The sequence below is a fragment of the Rhinopithecus roxellana genome, chromosome 9 (assembly GCF_007565055.1).
Source record: "Rhinopithecus roxellana isolate Shanxi Qingling chromosome 9, ASM756505v1, whole genome shotgun sequence".
Classification (NCBI taxonomy): domain Eukaryota; kingdom Metazoa; phylum Chordata; class Mammalia; order Primates; family Cercopithecidae; genus Rhinopithecus; species Rhinopithecus roxellana.
In genome coordinates, this window is record NC_044557.1 from 2,846,413 (window position 1) to 2,872,331 (window position 25,919).

Consider the following 25,919-nt stretch of genomic DNA (forward strand, 5'->3'; position numbering starts at 1 on the left):
CCTCTGCTGAGGCTTATATTCCTGACACCTGGCACAGGGTGCTCTGTCTCTCAGCATCATTGGAACTAGCTAATGGAGGGATATTGGAATTATTAGGTCTATTTCTGATTGTAATGTCTGTGTTTCAGTAATGGGGTCATAAGGCATGATATTCTGCTGACAAACTCCCCTCAAATATTGTCTCTCCTTTCTTTTTCTTTTTTTCTTTCTTTCTTTTTTTTTTTTTTTTTTTTTTTTTGAGACGGAGTCTCGCTCTGTCGCCCAGGCTGGAGTGCAGTGGCCAGATCTCAGCTCACTGCAAGCTCCGCCTCCCGGGTTTACGCCATTCTCCTGCCTCAGCCTCCCAAGTAGCTGGGACTACAGGCGCCCGCTAACTCGCCCGGCTAGTTTTTTGTATTTTTTAGTACAGACGGGGTTTCGCCGTGTTAGCTAGGTTGGTCTCGATCTCCTGACCTCGCGATCCACCCGTCTCGGCCTCCCAAAGTGCTGGGATTACAGGCTTGAGCCACCGCGCCCGGCCTGTCTCTCCTTTCTATGATTCACCAGAACCATAGTTAAATCTCCACCTACATATATGAAAATTTAAGAGAATTACATAATTTGGCCAATGTTGGGATTTGAGTGTAAATAATGCTTGAAATTAGTTAAATACTTTTTAGGGTTAGCAAAACTGGAGGCAAAAGGGCATTTCCATTGTAATCATGCCTTTTGTGAAAGTATTTTGACACACATTCCCATTCATGCAAAGAACTACCTTACCAAATTTAGTAATATAGTCTATAATTCAAAGCTATAACTTTTTTGAAAAATAAATAAGATGGAGCCCTGCTAAACTCAATATTAGTAGTGGGGAAGGGAATTTTTAAGCTTAGGCGTAACCATGAAGCTTTCTGCCTTTTTTATCTTTGGGTCGGATGGAGGGCGGGTGCTAGGACATGAAGTTTAAATGTTACTGCCTTAGGTCCACCCAATGAGGACATTCCCAATCCATGATCTTCACAGCAAAAGGAAAAAACAATGAGTAGCTGCTTCAAAAACCACAATTATTCTATGTGAGTTAAATTTCCTACTTCAGATCACGGTACTACACACTAGTGACTAACGGCCAGGTCTGATTTCCATCCCCTGTTACTTTTCGAAGAATTACAGTGTACAAGTTGCCATTTTGATGTCGTGAATGACCCTGGAGTGGGGATGTGAGGAGTTCATGGTAGACACTGGCTCTCCTAGAATTGCTTTTGCAAAAACACCACATGCTGTCAATACAGCCAAACAGCTTTGTAACGGCAGCTTTTGAAAGAGTTTGGAACGTAAAAACACAAAATATGCAACACGTCTAAGATTAGTAACATTTTCACTTCTGTGACATTGGACAAAATACATTTTTGCTTGTAGTTCAGGAAAATTCTATGTAGACAAAACAGTGGAAACTACGGAAACGGTGGCCATTCAGCTTTTGGCTAAAGCATCGATTTTCAAATACAGCGCTATGGCAACTAACACCAAAGGCGAATACAATTGTGTCATTCTCTGTAGGCCAACATTTTGCTCTCCCATTTGCTGTGGCCATCACCTCTAGTCCAGTCAATGAGAGTTACTGAGGATTCAAACTCTGCAATGTTTCATGAGGAAACAATGACAATGGGCCAGACAGTGGGCCGGAGAGGAAGATTTCTCAGCTCCTTCAGGATTCCTGTAACCTTTACAGAGCTGGACAAAGACCTCTGCTAGAACTTTGCCTTCAACACGTCTGATAGCTATATCACTCAACACATGTACAGAGGGCAGAGGGACTAAGAAATTGAAGAGAAAATGGCTCAAAGGAAAAACAAAAGCATATCAAGAGATTTTAAAACATTTTGAAATTCACAGGTAAATTTGCCAGAAGTTTGGCAAGTAGAAAATACTATCTAAAACCAATTATCCTATTTTAATCATCTACATTTGTTTATCAATTCTGATGCCTTGAGAAAGTTCTGATACCTTGAGAATGTTTCTCAAGGTAAATAGTTGCAATAAATCCGGAACTTTTAATCCAAAGAGAACCCTGTTTTAGTGATTTGACTTAATATGCCCTCCCAAAGACAATTGAAAGAAAAATATAGAGACCTCGGCAAAAGACACCACCTGCAGTTGGAGATAAAACTAATAATAAAAAAGTTCTTCTCTTTAAAGAGAACTGTGTCAATTCTTTTTCATCTCTTACAAAAAGGCCAATACAATTTTTGTGGGCGTACATCTGAGTTTTATGAGACTTCCTGCACTAGTAAATGAAGTCTGCATTTAAATCTATAGAGCAAGCTTCCTTTTGGCTTAAAGGATTTTAATGTAAACCAGTAAGAATGTACAAGCAATGTTGTAAAAACTGTAAATTAACTTTATGATGCTACAGTCTGGTGAAGTTGTGAAGTGCACCATTTTGGTGGCATAATTTAAAGCCATATTTAAAGCATGACTATTAGACTTAAATATCTTTGAGGACAGAAAGACTTGGCATTGAGTGCAATATTTTTGTAAAAATTTTAAGTAACTCACCAAGTACTCAAGGCCACTTTTAATTTTGTTTCATTTTGCAATAGGACAGTAAAATTTCCAAATTAAGTCCTTGGATAGATGAGTAAATCTCTTTTAAGAGGGGCATTTGTGTTGTGATGGGCACATATTATAATAGGACTAAATTTAGGTCACAGTGAATAACTGAGTTCAAGTGTAAGCTAACTTTTTATCTGATCTGCAATTCCACCTCCTCCCCCACACCTTGGTCTGTAAATCTCACAAACATGGGTTCTCTTTGAAATTGTATTGTAACATACTGTGCAATCCTGGCATGCAGTGACCACAGAATTTCATACATTTTTATAGAAATCCTATGTAGGATCCTAGCAGAAATAAGTAAAAGAGAAACATAAAGAAGAAACAAAATGGGCTGAAGGATGAATTTGATTGAACTGTAGGGTGAAGTCTGAGGTGAATTGTGTTAACTTCTTCCTTTGTTATACTATATGATATGATGTTCAAGTGTGTTTATAAAACCTAGGCCAAAGGAAAAAAAAAAAATCCATGGGAGGGAACTCCAGACTTTCAGGGATTGACAACAATCTCGTCTCATCCTAAAGTAATCTAGATAGATTTGAGGGAAAATCATTTAGAATTTTCATCTATTTAAAAATACTTAAAATGTATTAAACATCTTAAAAAAAAAAAAAAAAAAGACCTGTGTAGATTCACAGAATAGATGAAACAATTATAACTCCAATTAGAAGGGAAGAGGGAAAATGCTTAGGATGGTTTAAAACAAAAATCCTCCAAGATGGATTCTAACATAAGCTCTATAATGTGTTTTCTACAAGTTTTTACTCAACAGTGAATGCAGATTTCCTCTGCAAACCACCCCATGCCAACCAACTTGTGACTGGTTGACCATCTACTCTCTCTTTCAGATATTCTATCAGTGATGTCAGATGATTTACATTTTCATGCTGTTTATCTATTGTTTCCTACAAGAAATAAATGAGTTAAGCACACTAGCAAAAGGGTGTTTTCCTGATCTTGACATGGTATTGTGAAAAATATGCTTGACAGTTCTAAGATGATTTCTTTGTTCTATATCATAAGCCTTTGGTTCCTGAGAAAAGCGAGATGCTTTTGAATTACATGTAGCAAAGTCTTCTATCTAATATAGGGGACCATATATACCACACATTCAAGAGTTCTTCCATACCTTACTCATGGTACCATAAGTTCAACTCATCTTTAGGCCTTTTTCACGTGGCATGGAGATTCACAACATTATTATCATTTTTTTACAAGGGATCTACAAAAAAGTTGTTTAAAAAAAATGGATCATATCCCAACTGCCAAGTACTCCCCACCTCCCCCATTCCCTGATTACTTTTTATTTGAATGTAACCAACCTCTAAGTAGCTGACTAGCTGCCTTGTGGTTTGTCTGGGTCCTTGACTTTGGTTGTCCTGATTGTGAACAACAAAGTAAAATATCCACCAGAAGATGAGCAAGAGCAAATCTGTTCATCTTTAGTCTACCAGGACATCTTGTCAAAAATGATTTAATAGGATAAAAAGATGGAGCAAAGTGATAAGATGAGGGTCATGAATTATCTGTGGATTTCCATCCTCCACAATATCACTGCCCCCTAATATAAAAAAAAAAAATCATAGAGCAATAGACATAGGTTAATGGTTCTATAGAGAAAGCATATTCAAGGAGACTGAATAGTCATAGCGTGAAGGCTCCCTGAACAATGCATGTGGTTTCAGGGACACTGTATACAGGTATTCCTCAAGTCTATTTACTCAGATATCATTTAGAGGAAAGACTATCTGCTAATTTCCCAGGAGGCAAAATGAGGATCACATATAGCCTTACTGAGAGATTCTGTGATGACATAGTACCAACATGTTAGACAATTTCAAGAATCTGGATTGAAAAATATAGTCGAACTCATTTTCTTGTAACAACAATGTTAGAGAACTAGATCAACACATGCCTCCTGGAATTGTAGCTGATTTGAGGCCTATGACATCTGTAGTTCATGTGTTTTTGAATCTGCTTTAATCTCTCCTGTCTCCATATCCATGTAATAAGCTGTGTTCTAATAGCACTCAGCAATTTGAGTGGCTTAGATGGGAATAGAGATGGTCCCGCTTTGTTGCATTAGAAAAAACAACTTTCCATATTGACAAGTTTAATTATGCTCCTTGATACCTCTCTACTGCAAGAGGTAAGGAAGAGGAAGAAAGAATAAGGGTAGATTTGTCTCAGGAAAAAAGTAAAAGGTGGCGTACACTATAAGAACTAGTTTGTGGTCTGTCTTGCCTCTCCATTTTGTCTCCATTAAGTGGCTAGAAGAGACAGGGAGCTGGTGCTGGTGTGATGTGCTCAGATTCTAAATTCAATGCCCTCTTTGACATTGTTGAAGTCATACAAATGGGTTGGCAACCCTGTTTCACATCTATAAGCCAGTTTTACAATGATTTCTGATATCACAGATGCCAGTTGGTAGAAAACTCTGACAATCTAGTACCAAAATCAGCTGGCCTTTTGGGGCACATCATTAAAAACCTGTTTCAAAACATGCACTTAATCAATCTCTGCCTTCCCAGCATTATTGTAGCTCATCTTTTCCCACAGCTACTTCTGCTCTCACTTTCATCCTTGCCACTACAAATCTGAGGAGTTAACCCAAACGTGGATTCCAAGGAGATCATAGAGCCCTCTTATATGTAAGAGAGCTTGTACTTTTCCCTATTAACATGTTTTAACTATATAAAATTTAGTTTCTTCCACAGGGGAATCTCACTGATTGTAAATGAAGGCTGAATTCCCCCAATGCCATTGGGCAGAAAGCGGCCTCTTTCTTTCCCATTTAAAGCAAATGTCCCCAAGCTGGCCATCACTCTGTCTCATGGGAGGAAGTGGACTAGAGTCCATTTTGCCTGCTGTAGTTGAAGTCGGCTTCATCAAGCTGGGATTCTGAAATGTTTGAGAGTTTCGTGTGTGTCCTCCCAATCTCTTCAAGGGCACAGGCCAGGGAGTCAAGATCACCATCATGCTGATGACGAGCTTCCCACAGGTTCAAAATGACAGCAGATGGGCTACTTTGTGTAGCGAAATAAGATAAATTCCTAGATGGAGAGAGTTAAACAAAAAAGAACAAAACAAAACATGAAAATAAAGGAATAAACACCAATCATCATAAGAGAATTAAAAATGAATTTTAATAGATATTTTTACAGAAGGGATAAAAAGCTTATAGTAAGGCAGGTCTGGGGCAGTCTAATTTGTATCTCAACACTCAATTGAAACTGTGTTGTGGAATGTTACCAATAACCTTATCATCTCCCGAGTCTTGTTTTGCCTTCCTTGTTTGTTTTGTCTTCCTTGTTTTGTCTTCCTTGTTTGTTTTACAGACAGGGTCTTGCTCTGTCACCCAGGCTGGAGTGCAATGACACAATCATAGCTCACTGCAGCCTTGACCTCCTGAGCTTAAGTGATCCTCCTGCCTCAGCCTCCCAAAATGTTGGGATTATAAGCATGAGGCACCACATTTGGACCCAAGTCTTTTGGGTCCTCACTTTCCTTGAACTGTGTGTGTGTGTGTGTTTTCCTCTTGACCATCCCCTTGACATGCTGTATTTCATTAATTTATGTCATACTTTCACTCATTCCTATTTTTTCAAAATATTTGACCCCTGTCTACGCTGGCAAACATAAGGGCTTTCAAGGTTTCATCTTTGATTACTTCTTGTTCTTTGTCAGTGGGCTTATATACTAAATGGAGTAGCTATCAACGTAGATAGTATTCTAAATCTATACCTCCAATCTTTAAGTTAACGTGAGCTAATTACAGATCTCTAAATGGCCTTGGGATTGTTCCAATTATAGATGCCTCTACCTCCACAAACGCAATGCATCAGAAACTGGTATCTCCGTGCCTCCAAGGTTGTCCTCCTTCTAACTAGAACAAGTATCCCAGTATTTATAACCATCTTTCTAATCTCTCACACTAGACCATTTGTTTTTGATTCTTCCTTTTATATTTTTTTCTTTTTAACATGCTTATCAGCTTCTCCATGTTTACTACCTATACCTAATTTATACTCTTTCACTTTATGGTCTAAATCACAGCAAAATCTTTAGTTTTTCCAAACTCAAATATACCCTGCATTCTATTTCCTCAGTCATGAAATATCTACTCTAGTTGTTTTCAATGACTTCTTTGGTCTGGCCTTATATGGATATATAAATATCCATAGCTAGACATGGATATCCCTAATATATATATATACACACACACATATCTATGTATATGTGTGTATATATGTGTATCTATACATATATTTATGTATATGTGTGTGTGTGTGTGTATATATATATATATATATATATATATATAGTCTTTTCTCCCACTCAGTCTTATTTTGCTCTTTGAACCACTGACCATGACTTAGGTAACACTTTGCTTCTTGCTTTAATTTAATCCATTCTGTTCACTAGGAAGGTCCACTTCCTCCCTTTATCCTGTTTATCAAGATCATACGCACCCACAAATGGACAAGTTTAATTATGCTCATTGATACCTCTCTACTGCAAGGGGCAATGAAGAGGAAGAAAGAACAAGGGTACATTTTTCTCAGCAAAAAATGGTTCCGTTTTTTGTGTGTGTCTCAATGGTTCGAAATCCCAGTGGTGTTTGGCTGTGTCCAATGGTTCAATGCTCATCTCCTCTTTTCCCAAAATGATTTATGTCTTCTCTGAACTCTTTTTATGCTTGTACTTAACTTTCATGTGAAAAAAATGCTTATATATTTCGTGTGTGTGTGTGTGTGTGTGTGTGTGTGTGTGTGTTTGTATATGTGTTTTAGTTCTGCCTTCCCAATTTGACCACAAACACCTGAAGGGTAAGGATGATATCTATTGATTTTCTGAATCTGCTACAGCACTTATGATAATACTACGACAGGTGTTTATTCCACATTCTTCAGCCAAGTAATTGATTCCTACAATGCTTTTTAAGATGACATGGTATCTTCAGTAAAAGCATGGTAATCTTTAGGACAATAACTTTTCTATGATGAAGAAAAAACACAAAAGATTAAAGGTCGCTGTTTTTCACAGGGACTTTTACAGTAAGGATAGAAATGTCATCTCTGGTAAATTCTGATGAGTTGAAAAGATTTTCCAGAGCCAGCCAAGTATTTCCTATTTTGAGGATGGTATTACTTTCCCTCACCACACCCAGCTTATGGTCACAAAGAGGACTGATGTAGAGTGGAGCACTCGGACGACAGATAAGCTTTTAAGGACGAGTTGCCATTTACAAGAGCCACAGATGCATACACACACACACAGCAATTCTGAGTGAATAAAGTGCTATTTTATTCAAAGGTCTTAAGATCCTGTTTACAGTCAGTTGGTTGCCAAATAGCACTATAAGTATGTTCCACTAATAGACATCTTTAATTGTGAAATAGAAAAGGCCAGCTTAAAAATATTCTCTTTAGTTTTTCTTTCGTCTTTTCTTTCCTTCCTCCTTTTCTTTTTTCTTTAATCGTTATTCATTTCTATACTAATAGAAATGGCAAAGCAAATCTTGGTCAAGTAGTTGAAGGGATCTGAGTTCCTCTTCTTTAAGAAATTTGTTTTGGCTGAGTGTGGTGGCTCAAGCCTATAATGTCAGCATTTGGGGAGACCCAGGTGGGAGAATCACTTGAGGCCAGGAGTTCAAGACCAGACTGGAAAATATAGCAAGACCTCTGTCTCCACAAAAATAAAATAAATTAGCCAGGGTGCAGTGGTGCACACCTGTAGTCCCAGCTACTCAGAAAGCTCCGGTAGGAGGATCACGTAAGCCCATGAGTTCAAAGCTGCAGTGGGCTATGATTGTACCACTGCATTCCAGGCTGGGCAGCAGTGAGACCCTGTCTCAAAAAAAAGACAAACAAAACCGAACAACTTTGAGTATAGGCACTTGTTCCTTGTCATGTAGAGATGTTTGTAAGAAAAGTTGCAATATACTCCTACAAACACTGTCACCAAAACCCAGGTAGAAGGCAAACTGAAGGAATAGCTAGGAGAGAGGCAAACTGGGAGACAAGGCCTGAGTGGGCTCTGGGTCGCCTGTGTGACAATCTTCTTTTATATTCATCATGAGAATGATGACCATGGACATTCTTTTGTTTCTAGCATGGGTAAATGATTCTTTATGATCTCTATTGTTGTTTCAAAAACAACAGCTACAACGACAGAACAGCAGTACTTTCTCCTTATTAAGGATTTATATTTACATTTTGTATTTGCTATTGAACAACAATGAACTTTTGCCCTATGGGAATTACTAGAATCTTTGTGATCTTACTACCTTAAAAGTTAACACTTTATTCTATACCGGGGTTGACAAACTTTCTCTGTAAATGACCAGATAGTCAATGTTTTTGGTTTTGGGGACCACATATGCTCAGTGTTGCTGCTACTCTACTCTGCCTTGGTATTGCAAAGACAGACAGAAACAATATGTTAAGTGAATGAGCGTGGCTGTGTGCCAATAAAACTTCATGTGGCACACTGATACTTGATTGTCACACAGATTTCATGTGTGGCACAATATTACTCTTTTGACTTTTTTTCAGACCATTTAAAAATGCGAAAACCATCCTTAGCTCATGGGCCGTATACAAGCAGGTGGTAGGCCAGATGTGGCCTGCAGGCCACCATGCTGACCTCGCTCCTCTGCTGTCTTATAACCTAAAGTAGGTTTCCATAGCTAGTAGTGATTTGAAAGAATATCAGGCTGAACTTCCTGCATTTGAAATAAGCAAGTAGATGGCCAAACTTGCTGAATCTCTAGCTCTATGTCCTGCCTCAGGCACTCTGAGAACTTTATCCTAGGTAAATGTTTGGGGATCTTTGACATTTCAAGACATGACAGGAACACCAGGGCATAAAAATGCAATAACAGAACTGTTAGAGAGGCATAAAAAGTAGGTTTTGAGGCTTCTAATGAATCACTGTCTCAACACAATATTAAAAATATTGGTGAGTACACCTGCCTCAAGGAAGAGAAGGACCGGAGAATGACTCCTGCCAGTCACATGGTTCTGAAAAGTCCCACAAATGTCCTGATTTGTGGAATAGGCACCCACAGCTAAAGGAAGCTAAATGATCAAAAGAGGCAGAAATATAACTCTCTTGGCGCAGGTCTCTGAACATATTGTAGCAAGTGAAATGTGCTCCCCAAAGCAAATTTTAAATTTATACTTTGAATTTACACAAGCACATTCAGCACAACATAAATCTCAAATTCCACTAAATTTTAATACATACACAGAAGAATGTATTGGTCTTATTAAAAATAGTAGAATCAACTTTGCAGTTAACAGATATCCTATTGTGAGAAAACATTTAAATGGCATTTTAAATGCCATTTTCAAGACATTATAAATCTAAGCACTATGAATGTAACAAACCACACAGCTCATGTACCTAGAAGGTCGCCATAAGTGAACAGAATGTAGAGGAGGGATCAGTCCATAAGAGGGAAGAAAGTTTCATTATTGGGAAATCAAAACTTAAGCGGGGAATGTGACAGGGTATAACCTTATAAGGAGGATAATGAAACTTAGGTGACATCCAGGAAGATTGTTCCCATAGTACTCGAGCAATGAGGAACTGGAGGAGGGACTTGTGTGCTAGGAGATAAATTACCTTCTGTAGCTGCCCCAGGTATGCCTGTCTACCAGACACCTGATCTTGCAAGACCGCTATTAAAAAGTCTCACTTTCTCTGTTCTTTGTGCCTCTGAGTCTATTCTTTGGATGTGGACGGGTAAGTGTGTTTCTCTCGCTATTAAACTACATCTATCTGTTTACAATAGAATAATATATAGGCTTAGCGTGGTGTCTCATGCCTGTAATCCCAGCACTTTGGGAGGCCAAGGTGGGCAGATCACCTGAGGTCAGGAGTCCGAGACCAGCCTGACCAAAGCCCCGTCTCTACTAAAAATATAAAAATTAGCTGGGATGGTGGCAGTTGCCTGTAGTCCCAGCTACTTGGGAGGCTGAAGCACAAGAATTGCTTTTTAACCCAGGAGCAGAGGTTGCAGTGAGCCAAGATTGCACCACTGCATTCCAACCTGGGCGACAGAGCAAGACTTCGTCTCAAAAATATATACATACACATATACCTAAAATCTCAATGCAACAGGCTACTTCTCAAAGATAGTTGAATTATTTTGCAGCTTACATGTGTGCAAATGCATTATGATTTTATGAAATTGGTATGCAATGTATCTATCTCATCTCCTTGTGAAATTATTTGGATCCTAATCTATGTGACCTATTTCTCCTCATAATGCTGGTGCATGTGGGCACCAGCAGGTAAATGTACACACCATTCAGGGAACATTGTTAATACAGTACTACAAAACAGAATTCACAGCAATAGTTGATTTTAAGCAATTTCCTGAGTGCTTGATTTTTTTTTTTTTTTTTGAAATGGAACCAGAACATCAGCAAAAATAGTAATCCTGAATATTCAGATAGATGCCTGAAAATGAAACTTTATTTTTTTCTTTGACAAATTTTTAATGAAGTGAACTACCCTCATCTTAGATGCTTCAGATTGTTAACTTTTTTATGCATTGATTCCAGGGAATCTTTTGATATAGCTTTTTCAAATTCTGATCAATGGAGGTAATTCTGAAAACTAAGATTTATTTTTTGCAGTGTTATTAAGATGTTATATAACATGCAGATGTAAATGAGCTACTCTCTATTTTTTTATTAATTATTTTAGTTTTGAGACAGAGTCTCATTCTGTCTCCCAGGCTGGAGTGCAGTGGTGTGATCTCAGTTCACTGTAACCTCCACCTCCCAGGTTTCAGCAATTCTTATGCTTCAGCCTCCCGAATAGCTGGGATTACAGGCATGTGCCACCATGTCCAGCTAATTTTTGTATTTTTAGTAGATATGGGGGTTTGCCATGTTGCACAGGCTGGTCTTGAACTCCTGGCCTCCAGTAATCAGCCCATCTTTGCCTCACAAAGTGCTGAGATTACAGGTCTCAGCTGTTGCGCCTGGCCTAAACAATCTAATCTCTAAATTTTAGGAATTTACTTTCGCATCATTTTGTCTTCAATTCATTTCCCTAAGCCCTATAGACTCAATGACTTTATCTTTTCCTTTGGAACTCTGAGTGAGCACAGATAAACTGTAAAATACAGAGACAAGCAGATTAAAGCTTAGGCGAAGACAGCTGAATACATTCATCTATGTAAGTTCATTGAGTACTAATGGTTTATTAAATTTAATTTTGTTTTCTTGAGCTGAATGCTTTCTATACACCTGAGTTCCAGGGGATTTGTTTTATTACCATGATTAATTTTATCTTTCAGATACTTCTCCATCTCCATCCCTTGGCTTCAATTAAAAGCCCATGGTTTATGTAGAAGCCAGGACAGAACTGGAAACTTCTGAATCTTGACCTTACCAATTTCACCTGCTAGACATAGACCAACTTACAATGGTGGATATGAGTTAAAACCCAAATTTTTACATAGAATCTTAATTTTCAGAATATATCTTTAAACTAATAACCTTGTTAAAATAATAAAATCTTAGATTTGAGGATTTTTGGAAATAGTTATTGAGCCTTCTGTTTTCTTTTTTGGAGATATAAAGGTGGGGTAGAGAATTGAGGAACCATGATAGAATTCTGCCTTATAGGTCTGTATAAATTATTGCAACACAGGGCTAATTTTATGAAAAGGAAAAGTGGCTAGAGATACCACCCTTTCTTTAGGACTGTGAAAGCTTTCAGATCTTCCCAAATCCCTGAGTATTCAAATGCAAATGTTTTAGGGACTAGCACATCTAAATCCTCCACCATCAGTTAACAAAGAGATTAGATAACAGGAATGGAGAGGAAGGCACAGGCTCAGGCTCTGTCTTAGCCCTGGGGAGGTACACTGAAGAGCTACCAAGGGCACCTTGTACTTTCAGCTGGAGTCAGCCCAGCTCAGCGTTCTGAGTCTGTAAGGGCCTCGCTTTCATTCAAAATTCCAGATAGCAAAGCTTTTATTTCAGTTATTCAGAACCATGGTACCAGGAAGAAAATCTACCTATTTGCAAGCTGTAAGCTCTTCCCATGACTGCTTGTGAGAATGAATTTCATATTGAAATATACCAGTTGTATATTTGAGTTGTAGCCCTACATCCTTAGCAGAGAAGTCACCTCAACCCAGGTACATGAAATAATTTCCTTCAGAATTTGGGCTTTTGCCCAACACTGTCAAATATAAGGGAGCAGTTGTATCTGTGACATGAGGGCAGCAAGTTTAACTGTTTAGAAATTGTTGCTACTTACGTATGACTCTTTTTTTTTTTTTTTTCCCAAGATAGGGTCTCACTCTATCGCCCAGGCTGGAGTGCAGTGGTGCGATCATAGCTCACTGCAGCTGTGACCTCTCAGGTTCAAGTGATCCTCCCGTCTCAGCCTCTCAAGTAGCTAGGACCACAGGTGAGCATCACCATGCCCAGCTAAATTTTTTTTTTAAATTATTTTTGGTAGAGATGGGGTCTTACTATGTTGCCAGGGCTCACCTTGAGCTCCCTGAGATCAAGTGATTGTCCCATCTTGGCTTCTCAAAGCGCCAGGACTATAGATGTGAACCACCAAGCCTGGCCACTGTTTTTAATTTAGCTATTAAAAAGCATATTTTTAAAAGATCTTCTGGGCCAGGCACAGTGGCTCACGCTTGTAATCCCAGCACTTTGGGAAGCTAAGGAAGGCAGATCACGAGGTCAGGAGTTCAAGACCAGCCTGGCCAACATGGTGAAACCCCATCTCTACTAAAAATACAAAAAATTAGTCGGCCGTGGTGGCAGGGGCCTGTAATCCCAGCTACTTGGGAGGCTGAGGCAGGAGAATCGCTTGAACCCGGGAGGTGGGGGTTTCAGTGAGCCTAGATGGCATCATTGCACTCCAGCCTGGGTGGCAGGGTGAGGCTCCGTCTCAAAAAAAAAAAAAAAAAAAAAAAAAAAAAAAATCTTTTTGAGTAGTCTGTCAGTACAAAAAGTAAAAACAAAGTTAAACTGCCTGTAATAAATTGGAAAACATCATTACAAAAACAGTTTATAATCCTACTATATACCTCCAGATAGGGAATTGAAACACAGTCATAATGGAAAAATATTAATATCTCTGCTATCGTTTTGTCTAATTTAATGAAAGCCTCTTATGTGACCAAAACCAACCCTCCATATGCTTCTTTAAATGCAAATAGAAGAGAAAAGCCATTTATCCTCAAGAGCAGTAGTTGAATACACCATAAGCATTTGCCCCATTCATCAAGCTTTCATCCCCAAACTTCAACTTCACTGGGTAGTCAACAAGCAGCAAAGCAGCCTGCAGGATAAAGCCAGCCAGTGTTGCAGTTTTAAAGACTAAGCAAGAGATGAGCGCTGTATAGTTCCTGCTGTCCCCCCGGGATCTTCCAGTGAGAGGAAGCTGGCATGGAAAACCCGAAAGGGAAGGACATGGGCACCTGAAAACATGCTGAGTTCCAGTCTGCCTTGTTCTAAAAGTGGTGCATTAATTATTTCAGGCCAATTAATTTGGCAATAAAATTTCCCTCATCATTATCCTTTTACTTATTTCATTATCTGGTTCTTGGAAAAAAGCAAGAATTCTTTTTTTGGAAATGTATGAGAGCCCTGGATCCTTGAGGACTGTCTGTTGCCAAATGAGAACAGAGTCGGTTGTAGTCCCTGTTTTCAATTCTCCAGTTTCATTCCTGACAGGATAAGCCTATGACAGTTTCTCAATTTGGGAATTGAAAAGACGATAAAACCTCACAAATAATTGAAAAGAAACAGTTAATCACTTAAAGGACACTAATAAATTAGATACAATCATTCCTAGGATTTTACAGTCTCAAATTATGTAAACATCCTTATTCAGATGTACTGACATTGTTAACTTTTTTCAGTACTATTTGAAACAGCATTTGTGAAGGGGACTATTGAGGCTATAAAGGGATTTTGGCATGCCTGTCTTTTCTGAAAACATTAGTTTATAGGAAGGAAACCTTTTCCTTCAAAGCCTAGCATGCGCACACACACACACACACACACCCACACTGCCTAGAAGAAATGTGACACTCCTTGTCAGCATTCCCTGGAGCGCACAGTGGGAGCATAACTTTAGTTCTCTTGGAGAAACATAAAAAGTTTATTTTCCACATTGTCTTTAGGATGGGCACCTGCCACTTAGAAACCATATACAGCTTGTTCATGGCTAAATGTGTCCCAGAGCTGTCTGTGTTCAGCTTCATATTAGTGGGCAGTTTCATGAGTCATTGGCTTTGACAAAATGAAGCCCAAATCTCTACCACTTTGCTGTGTTGGGTCCCTCTGGCTTCACTGCAAGGGCTTTTTAAATTTTGGGCCCTGCATAAGTCCACACTGGACCAGAACCAAAAAAATCTGATTTGGGCTTCATTGTATTTTTGACTACAAGGACCTATGTATAATAAAACTTGACAAGTAAATAAAAGGAAATAGTTAATCACTTAAAATATTTTCTCATAAATTTGATAAATCATTCATAGGATTTTACTTTCTCAAATGATAAAACATCCTTACTCAGACATACTGACATTGTCAGCTTTCTCAGTACTACTTAAGACATGAAGGCTGATGTTTTTGGGAATGGCAGCCTCACACCCATTATTTGAAGGTTAGAATGTGTTTTCTAACCTGCAGAACCAAGAAAGCTTAGTTTAGTGTGATCATAGTAAATCCCCAAACACAAGAATGAAAATACCTAGAGCCCACGGTCACCAAGTAACCACACTTAGTGATCTGCCTGTGAAGCCGGTGCTCTGTCTGCATCTTGTACTCATCTTCTTCTCTTTTTTCCTCCCTTCTTCCTTCACTTTAAAGAAACCTGGCTCTAGGATTCTCCTACCTCAGGTGAGTTCTCAACAGTTATTCAGAAACAGATTGCTAAGCTGCCTTGGGGCCTTCCTCCATCCTTTCCCTCGACCTTCTGGCCATCTCACTGTTCCTTTGCATTCAGTGAATAGAATGGACAGAGGAAATGAAAAGATAGCACCTCAATGAGAGAAGATTCTGTTTCTCATTAAAGGCCCTGTTAAAATATTTCATGGGAAACAAATTATAGCACAGCATGTCAGCCATGAGATATGAGGAATTTCACGTATACAGTTTTTACACCATAACCCATTAACTCTCAAATCGGAAGTGTGTTTGAAACATTTTAACTAGCAGACCAATAAGAAATATGTTTTCCCAGGGAAGTGCTTATACATGTTCAAACAAATATACTATTGAGGAGGGCACTGGGAAAACTGTTAATAAGATATCATTTATCTGCTGCTTTCCATTTCGGAATCCTTTTTTCCAATGTGGCAGCCTCCCCTCTACTCATCTGCCCATATCTCATGGATCTCTTCCCATCTCATGAATCTGTTCCCATAGCAACTTGGTCAAGCTGGCTGTGTTTTCACAAGGGTTTCTGGAATATGAAAATTAGGAGGCATCACAGAAGAATGATCTAATAGTAGAATTTCAGGTACTGTTAAGATCTGAGGGAAAAGACACGAATCTTCCAAAATATCAGCCAGGTAGCCTGTTTTAAGACTCACTTTCAAGATCCCTTGATGCTTGTTCATATCAATTCTGTTTATTAGGAAGCAGGTTTTTAGGGTCAAGAACACTCTCCTGGCTAGGCGTGGTGGCACATACCTGTAATGTTAGCACTTTTGGGAGGCCGAGGCAGGCAGATTACTTGAGACCAGGAGTTCGAGAGGAGCCTGGCCCACATGGTGAAACCCTATCTCTGCAAAAATACAAAAATTAGCCAGGCGTGCTGGCTCGTGCTTGGAATCCCAGCTACTCTGGAGGCTGAGGCAGGAGAATCGCTTGAACCCAGGAAGTGGGGGTTGCAGTAAGCTGAGATTGTGGCACTGCACTCCAGTGTGGACAACAGAGAAAGACTCCATCTCAAAACAAAGAAAAGCCACTCTCCTGTGAAAGAGTTCATATCATTCATTAGAAAAAATATTTATTGAATAACCCCCAAGTAGATAGTCCTCTCTCCGTATGTTTAACTGTAATTAAAAAATAAAAAGTATCTAAAAAATACAAAGCACTGTGGAAGTTTAGATATGGTGGAACACTTCTATGTAAAGTAGTTAGTTTCCAACATTTAATTTGTTAAGTCCTCTGCATTGCTCCCTACCACCTACTCCGTACATGACCAATTCCTTATTTCACATCTACCAATCACAGGTGGCCGAGTGTTGAAATGGAGTTATTACAGCTGAATTTTCAGAATAAATGTGCAATCTCAGCTTTGAAATGCAGCAAGTATGAACTCTGAGTAATAGTCAAAGTTTGCTCACAGAATCTATAACTGCAACTGTTATCTATGACATTCTTTGCTAGGCTGTGTAGCTTATTTAGTGTGATCCATATGCCAGGCGAGCGGCAAGGCCACCTGTGTTGCCAGCCGTACAGCACACACTCCTGACATTTCTTGCGTTCTCATCGACTGCTAAGCTTTTCACTTTACATTCCCAGTCTTTTCCTTCCTATTCAGATCTAAGTAGCAACATGATTGGCAAAAAGGCATATTATCATCGGCGACATTTGCATTTACCAACTAGGGTAAGAAAACATTTTCACTGGCAATAAAGTAAAAGCAAATGTTTTCTTCCACTTGTTTTAAAGTCTTCCTTAATGATTTGAGGGCAGTAATTTTACTAGCTTTTAAACGCTTTTTGGAATTGAATGGAGGGGAAGAGTCAGGCGAAAGTGTTGTCACAAGATTAAGGTAGGTGAACTGCCTGAAGAGAATGACTATGTACTCTGTGATCACCTTTTTGTGATCTCAGGGTTGATGAAATCCTAAGCCAATCATAGCTTTCTTACTCAATAATATTGGCAGAGAGACAATTTTAGATTTCTATGTATTAAAACATATACTATTAGTTCTAGATTATATTATTTGGAATCATAAGAGAGCAAAGACAATGGTTTGGGGTTTTTACAATGGGAAGTTGTGACAGATTACATCCAAAAAAATCACTGTTGTCTTTGGGACAGTACTAAAAACAGAAAGGGAACTTAACAACTTCTGCAAAATAGAATTAGCTAACAGAGTGCAAGATGGCTGTGAGTAATTTTCTCCTATTCTTCTCCAAGTATTTTGGTGGCCAGCTCTGCTGTAACCACACCAGCCTGAAGACAGAGCTGAATGAGAAGGCCCTGTTAAAAGATTTCATTTTACTTTCTCAAATGATAAAAACATCCTTACTCAGACATACTGACATTGTCAGCTTTCTCAGTACTACTTAAGACATGAAGGCTGATGTTTTTGGAAATGGCAGCCTCACACCCATTATTTGAAGGCTAAAATGTGTTTTCTAATCTGCAGAACGAAGGAAGCTAGTTTAGTGTAATCATAGTAAATCTCCAAACACAAGAATGAAAATGCCTAGAGCCCATGGTCACCAAGTAACCACAGTTAGTGGTCTGCCTGTGAAGCTGGTGCTCTGTCTGCATCGTGTACACATCTTCCCTCTTTCTTTTCCTCCCTTCTTCTTTCACTTGAAGAGAGACCCAATAACATCCTATGGAAGTTTTACTAAATCAAGGCAAATTCACTTAAATCAGGGGTCAGCAAACTACGGACTGTAGGCCAAATATGGGTCGTTGTCTATTTTTGTGAATACAGCATACTGGCCCACAGTCATGTCTATTTGTTTACAGACTCTCTCTGGCTGCTTTCCTGTTACAGCATCAGAGTTGAATAGTTGCCGAGTAGTTGCGACAGATCCCATATGGCCTAAACTCTTTCCTGTCTGGTCCTTAACAGAAAAAATAAGTTTGCTGGCTCTTAGTTTAAATCATTTTTACTCCATAATTCAACTACTTTTTGAGAGTAAAGCTAGAAATTAAAGAAAAATGTAGGGAATGACACTCAGTGAAATTGACATGTTAACTGTATAATGTTTTCATTTATTTAATATTGCTTTGAATCAGGGTCTTGCTCTGTCACCTAGGCTGGAGTGCAGTGGCACAATCATAGCTCACTGTAGCCTCAAACTCCTGGGCTCAAGCAATCCTCCTGCCTCAGCCTTCCAAATAGCTGGGGCAAGAGGCATACACCACCATGCCTGGCTAATTTGTTGAGATGGAGTCTCTCTCTGTTGTCCCGGCTAGAGTGCAGTGGCACGATCTTGGCTCACTGCAACCTCTGCCTCCTGGGTTCAAGCTATTCTCCTGCCACAGCCTCCAGAGTAGACAGGATTACAGGTGCCTGCCACCATGCCCGGCTAATTTTTGTATTTTTAGTAGAGACAGGGTTTCACCATGTTGGTCAGGCTGGTCTCGAACTCCTGACCTTGTGATCCGCCCACCTTGGCCTCCCAAAGTGCTGGGATTACAGGCATGAGTCACTGCACCTGGCTAATTTGTTAATTCTTTGTAGATACAGGGTTCTCCCTAAGTGCAGGCTGGCCTTGGACTTGTGGCCTCAAGCGACACTTCCACCTTGGATTACAGGTGTGAGGCAGGCTATATAAGATTTAAAGATAGAAGAAGATTCCATATATTCATGCTATTCTAATTTGCTATGGATTGTGAAAATGTCAAGGGGGAAAAACTAGCATTTATTAAGAATCTATATATTCTGGGTACTGTGTTAGAAATTTTCCATGAAATAGGTTATATGAATTATGTCAACAAAATTTTCCTGGAGATGGGATCTTAGAGAAAAACAAGTAAACCAACAGGCATATGGGCACTCAGGTTTTATGGATGGCCCCAGACACAGAAGGGGGCAGTTGGCTCCAGGGTAGTCACTGACTGCTCATAAGTGCCCAGATATAAAAGGTTGTTAAACTTAAGTCTCCCAGTTTGAAATGCATTTTCCCTACTGTGCAAGGTCAGAAACTGATGATTTTGGAGGTACGCCCTGTAGCTCTCTTATGTGTACTATAAATGGAGAATAAAATGTAATAAGGTAGGAACATGTACATGCTCATTCGGCAAATTAATGATAGCATCTATGGGCACACAGGTATTTTGAGACAATTATTTTTTCTAAATGGTGACTTAAAAAATCATAAACTTTTATAGCCAGCATGAATTAGACTTAACATAGTTCAGATTCAATTGCATTTCTAGAAAAAGAAACACAGGGATAGTAAGTGACTCATTTAGGCAGACTGGTATTGGTAACAGAACTAAGGCTCTCATGCAGATCTTCTGAGTCCCTGTTCACTGTTCTTTTTTAACCATGTTATGTTTTCTGGGTTCATTTTTCATTTTTGGATCCATGTTGATCAGAAAGGGAAATTGACACAGTCATGGTGTTCACTGATTATAGACAAGACATCTCATCTTTTGTCAGAGTTGCTGGGAAATAGTCAATCTAATTTTTTCCCCTGTACACTCATACATTTTTGTTTCTTTCATTTTCAATATATGCCTTTTCAAACATGTGTCTATTCTTTTCGGGCTTGCCTGTCTCTTGCAGTTTTCTCTTGCAGCAATGCCTCCGTCTTGACTTTCCTCTCTGAGCCTGACTGATTTCTAGTTGCGCCCTTCATTCTTGGCTTCTGGATCCCTTTTGAAACAGAGAGCAGCACTCCATCCCTTCTTGGCAGACATCTACCCTCCCTTTCAGAGAAGAAAGAGTCAGGTAGGATGTCTGTGAAAATAAAGAACAAAAAGTGAAAATGACAGAGCAAACCAAACAGTAAGAAAATAAGGCTTTGCCTCAAAGGAAAAAAAAAAAAAAAATAGTACCAAAGGAAAGAGAAATAAAATGGTTCTGGCAAAATATGTTCTCTTTTCTATTCATTTTGGGGCATTCAGAGGACTTATAGGGAGAGGAGATGTCATTTTTCAATGCAGGGATGCTGCGTATCCCTCAAGCTGAGCCCAGACCTGCCTGGCCATCAGTGTTGCCCTGGAGAGCATCACCCCTGCCTGTCTCATCTAAAGTAATAAAGCCCATTATGGATCTCTCTATTCTACTCTCAACTAGAAATGTTAGTGCAGTAATGAGCAGTGTCAGTTTTAGCAGCATGTTCATTCATGGTGCCTAGGCAAGCTTTTGCTTATTTTACATCCTCTAGCTTCAGACCCAAAAGTTATCCTCAAACTTCTTTTATTCCTATTTAGGCAATTGATTTTGTAGGTTGAGTGTGTCCTCATTTAAGGGTTAAAGAATGCTTAGGGTTACCCGATAGTAGAGGGGAGATGTGAGAAATTTGCTTGTTTGTTTCTGCATCACTGGCTTAAGAAAGTGCTCTGTTCGCTCACAATCTCCAAGATAACATAGTCTAAGTGCCCATTTGGGTGACCCAATTAGCAAACCTAGAGATGGTACCAAGAACCAAAGTAGGGATTTTCTATAATGTTGCAAAAGGCAGAATGGGGTAGCAGGAAATGTCACACAGGGTGTCTTTCTTTTTTTTTTTTTTTTTTTGGAGACGGAGTCTTACTCTGGTGCCCATGCTGGAGTGCAGTGGTGCAATCTTGGCTCTCTGCAGCCTTGACCTCCCAGGTTCAAGTGATCCTCCCACCTCAGCCTCCCAGGCAGCTGGGATTACTGTCATGCACCACCACGCCCAGCTATTTATTTATATTTTTTTGTGGAGATGGGGTCTCGCCATGTTGCCCAGGCTGGTCTCAAACTTCTAGGCTCAAGTCATTTGCCTGCCTCAGTCTCCCAAAGTGTTGGGATTTCAGGCGTGAGCCACCACGTTTGGCCTACTGTTACATTCTTGCTCTTTCTCCGCTTAGTGGGAACACACATGAAATATGGCCGGAGGAACTCATAAAAATATTGGGGCTCAGAAACTACATGGTTTCACTTAGCCCACTTTATATTTCCAAGTTCTCTTGGTAACATCTTCTTCCAGAAGGTGTCCCCAATTACCTGTTGATGCTGTTTTTCTGTGCTAACATCTGCCAGTCCTTGCCTTTGGCATTGGGGGTATCAAATGTAGCACAAATCCGCTGTCTGATGGAGTAGGGAATTTTGAAGGCTTTGGGACCAGTCTGTGCAGGGAAACTGCTATCCTCTTGTGCGAAGAAAGTGATGGTTTCTCGTTCACTCTATAAACAAAATAAGGAATGCATGATCAGATCCATCTGAAAGCAGTCCTGATCAACACTTTTAGTTTTTTAAGAAAACCTGGGTTAACACACATGCACAAAATGCTTGCCTGTTGTGATGGACTCTATAAAATACATTGATAAGTTCCCCTTTCTTCTAAGATAGTAAAGAACTTCTCTAGTAGCCTAATAAATTGTGTACTGGAAATTTACAACAGCCTCTTCCACTCAGGGGAGTCACAATCACCAGCTTCAAGCATTAAAAGAGCTGTCAGAGGCTGGGCACAGTGGCTCATGCTTGTAATCCAGCACCTTGGGAAGACAAGGTGGGTGGATCACCTGAGGTCATGAGTTCGAGACCAGACTCGCCAACATGGTGAAACCCCATCTGTACTAAAAATACAAAGAATTAGCTGGGCGTAGTGGTAGGCGCCTGTAATCGCAGCTACTTGAGAGGCTGAGGCAGGAGAATCTCTTAAAACTGGGAGGTGGAAGTTGCAGTAAGTTGAGATCCCACCATTGCACTCCAACCTGGGCAATAAGAGCAAAACTTCGCCTCAAACAAAAAACAAAACAAAACAAAACAACAAAAAACTGTCAGGTGAGAGCAGAATTAGACTCTTTTTCTGTTTGTTTTGGCTCTCAGGCATAGCTCTAGAATCAGCAGGAAGAAGCTACCAAATGACAGATTTCAGTTCAGAGTGAAGAATGACCCTCTGCTAGTCATAACTGACTAATGGTGAAGGGGTCGATCAAAGGAGCTGACTAGGAAATGCTTTGTAGGAAAGCTACAAGGAAATGATTGCATGTTGATTACCTTTAATTTTGTTTTTTTTCCCAAGTCCTAAAGTTGTATGATTTTATATTGTCTTTATTATAAAACTGTTTCACAATTAAATTGCTTTAGTATAACAGCGCCAGCCTTGAGTCAGAGTAACATATAGACCAGCCTGTATAGTGGTACAATCAGGAAGGCTCCTGCCTACCTGCTTCTGGTTTCAAACTGTCCAATAAGAATTTGTCATTTCAGTATTAATCCTTATATCCAACATGAAATCCCACAGAAATGTGCCAGACTGCAGTGGCTGCTAATAAATTAAGTGGACTAATAGAATTCTAAGGGCTGAAAACTATCTGATTGAATTCCTTTGGTGATTATAAGACAAAAGAGACTCTGCTGATGTAATTAATATCCCTAATCAGTTGACTCAATCAATTAAGAGATTTTTCTGGGTGGGCCTGACCTAATCAGGTGGTCCTCAAATGAGAGGAGATAGCTCTTGTCTGGAGGCACCTTTTCTCCTGGCCTAGAGGAAAGCAAACAGCCAGTCTATGAGCTTCCTATAGAGGGGGTCATGTATCTGGGACCTGTGGATGGCTTCTGGGAGCTGAGAGTGACCTCTGGCCAACAGCTAGCAAGAAAATTGAGACCTTAGTCCTAAAGCAATAAGGAACCAAATGGTGTCAACAACCCGAATAAACTTAGGAAAGGACTCTGAGCTCCAGAGAACACGCCCTGGCCAACACTTTGGTTTCAGTCTTGTGACATAATAAATAAGTGTTGTTTTATGCTTTTAAATTAGTGGTAGTTTGTTATGTAGTAGAAGAAAACTAATCCAAGGGATAAGTAAAGCATCAGATCTGGGATTGAGTTAAGGTACTAGTTAGAACTGTTTAAACTCCAAGAAGCTGTCCTTTGCCTTAGAAACTTACCTGTTGTGCCCTCCAAGTTCACATATGCCCTTCCTTCCCTCCCTGAAATCCTGCCCTGATGCCTCTTCCAACTGTTAAATGTCTTCCTAATGTGGGCACACAACCATGATGGTCTTTTTCAGCTAGCAGCTGGGCTCACATAAGTATAAACTATCAGGCTTGGTAGGTTGAAAATAGAGTTCTTAAATCTGTTAATTGAGAAAACTGGTTGATACAGAAATTTCATTAATGATTGATAATGATTTTTGTCTTTCTGTAACTATTTAACACAGTTGCATTTTGAGGGCTCTGCTTTTGGAAACACGATGCCTTAATCCACCAGTTCTAAAAGGATATCTCAGAAGAGATTCCAAGAAATGGCAGTTTCATGGTCACACACATATGAGAAATGCTGCATATCACACGCTCTTCTTGGAACCTCAAAGTACATGTTATTAGATTAAACAGATTCTACTTGCTGGTTTTAGTTATGTTCCTGGACTATTACAAAACAGTACTCATCAAAATTATTCTAGTATTTGAGGTTATCATAGTATAACAGAAAAGAGCATGGTTTTTAGAAGCAGAAAGACCTCACTTTGGAGTAAAACTCAACACTTCCTAGTTCAGTGACCTTGGATGCTACCTTATCTATCTCAGCCCCAACTTCCTAATCAGTTATTTTGCATTTGTATAGACTCCACAGAGGTTATGAAACCTGGAAAAATTCACCCAGGTAGTTTATGACATAGGTGAAACTAGAATTCTGACATCCTAACAACTATACAAGTACTTATTTCACTATAGCACCCGGTTTCGAGACAAGTGCCAAGAAATCTACAGTGCTGGGTGGCTAAGGAAAACGTTCTCTGAGTACCGTGGGAAAGACTTCATGGAGGAAGCATTTGAGTTGGCCTGTGAGATAGGTAGGCATTGACAGAGTAGAAATTAGGTGGGTGGATAGGTGGTTATTCCAGGCAGAGTGGACAATTCTGTTCTGATATATTGAATGGTTACAAAATGAACCTACTCAGCTTCTTTCTGCTTAAACTAGGTTACAAGATACATCATTTTTATCATGGTTTGTAAAATTTGTTGTAGTCTCTAAAAATGCAAATCAAGTAGGAATAGTATCCTTGCATATTTTCTGACTGATAGGAACTAGAAGCAGATTTTTAAAAAATTCTATACAAGTTAACATGGTAGCTGTCATTGTCAATGCCAAAGACGTGGCTTATCAATGAAACTGAAAACACTGGATGTGTCTGTGCTAAAGGATCCCAAGGGACAGAATTGGCTTCTGAAAGGCATCTATAAATTGTTGACCGAGCTCTCTTTTCACTGGGGGCAGAAGAAAAACCATCTTGATGCATGATATCTTCAGAGAAAGCTAAACAAGGTGGTCTTATTTGAAGGGGAATAAAGTATTATATGAGATAGAGTCTAAAAATAAGTAATTTTCCAATTTATTACACATTAATAAGTGGGTCCCCATTTTCCTCTTAAAGTTCTCAAATTTAAATATTTTCCAGGCATAAGGATTACACTTTATGTAACATTTATGACGCATTCTAAAAGACATCTGGGCCAAGTAATAAGAATCCTGTAGATACATCACATTTTCTGATTGTTTAAATTAAATATGCAGAGGAACAGTAGATTTTCATGCTCTGCACATCTGAGATAAGCAGCTGCTACCTGGTAAGCTAAGGGAGTTGTAAATCAATGAGAAATTCCAACTATTCTGTCTGTTGTAACAGACAAATTATCCCCCAACTTCCAACACTTTTGGAGGAAAGATAAGAGAACTGCTTGAATAGAAAATTGTAACATGCAAGATTCCTTTAAGTTGTTTATATTGAAGAAAAGATTCTTTAATAACGTTACATTAATAAGGAATGATGAAATAAATTACTTGGGAATTTTTCCTTTCTTTTCAATATTTGCAAAATTGTTTTATTCCAGTCTACAATTATAGACTGTTGATACTGTTGCTCTATAGAGTATTGATTGGCAATAATCATTAGGTAATTCAATAGGGTTAAATTTAAAGGTAACAACTTGTTTCCAAAGACTGATACAATAATGACCTCTCTAAAGAGTAAAAAAGATATATTATCTTGGTCACAAAAATAACTCTTAAGTGTGAAGGTGATATATGAAGGACTGGGTTTATTTGAAAAATCACTTAGAGGCATGAAGGGATACGTCAGGGATGAGGCTGAACATGAAGGATCAAATGCCTTCAATGAGGATAATTACTGCATTGACTTAAACATTTAAAGCAGTATTTAAGATAGATATCTTATTAATATTTAAAAATCAATATTTAGATAAAGTATTTTACATATCTTAAATCTTGATCCTATATATAAAAATGTTAATTATATAAATATAACTTACTAACGCATTAAACCACCTAAATGTAGTCTTTTTCTGCTTAGGGAACATGAAGCATGATGCACTTTAAAAATCGATCTAGTACTCCTAATTCACCGATAGAGACCTGGGTCTAGAATGTATCCTACACTTCCCCAGGTCATCCCAATTTCT

General features: G+C 39.1%; 1 protein-coding gene across 2 annotated transcripts in view; it reads right to left on the reverse strand.

Annotated features, from left to right (window-relative positions):
• Positions 1–1,337: 1,337 nt before the first annotated feature.
• The window catches only part of UNC5D (unc-5 netrin receptor D), a 584,232-nt gene continuing 559,650 nt past the window's right edge, over positions 1,338–25,919 (reverse strand). Inside the window, exons 16-17 of one of the 2 annotated variants that reach the window (XM_010370595.2) lie at positions 21,496–21,674; positions 1,338–5,645 (exon numbers count right to left, since the gene is read on the reverse strand). In XM_010370595.2, coding sequence (XP_010368897.1) covers positions 5,441–5,645; positions 21,496–21,674 — 384 coding nt within the window. In that variant the 3' untranslated portion in view covers positions 1,338–5,440. The remainder of the gene's footprint in view (positions 5,646–21,495; positions 21,675–25,919) is intronic. The other variant, XM_030937254.1, reaches the window with a different exon arrangement.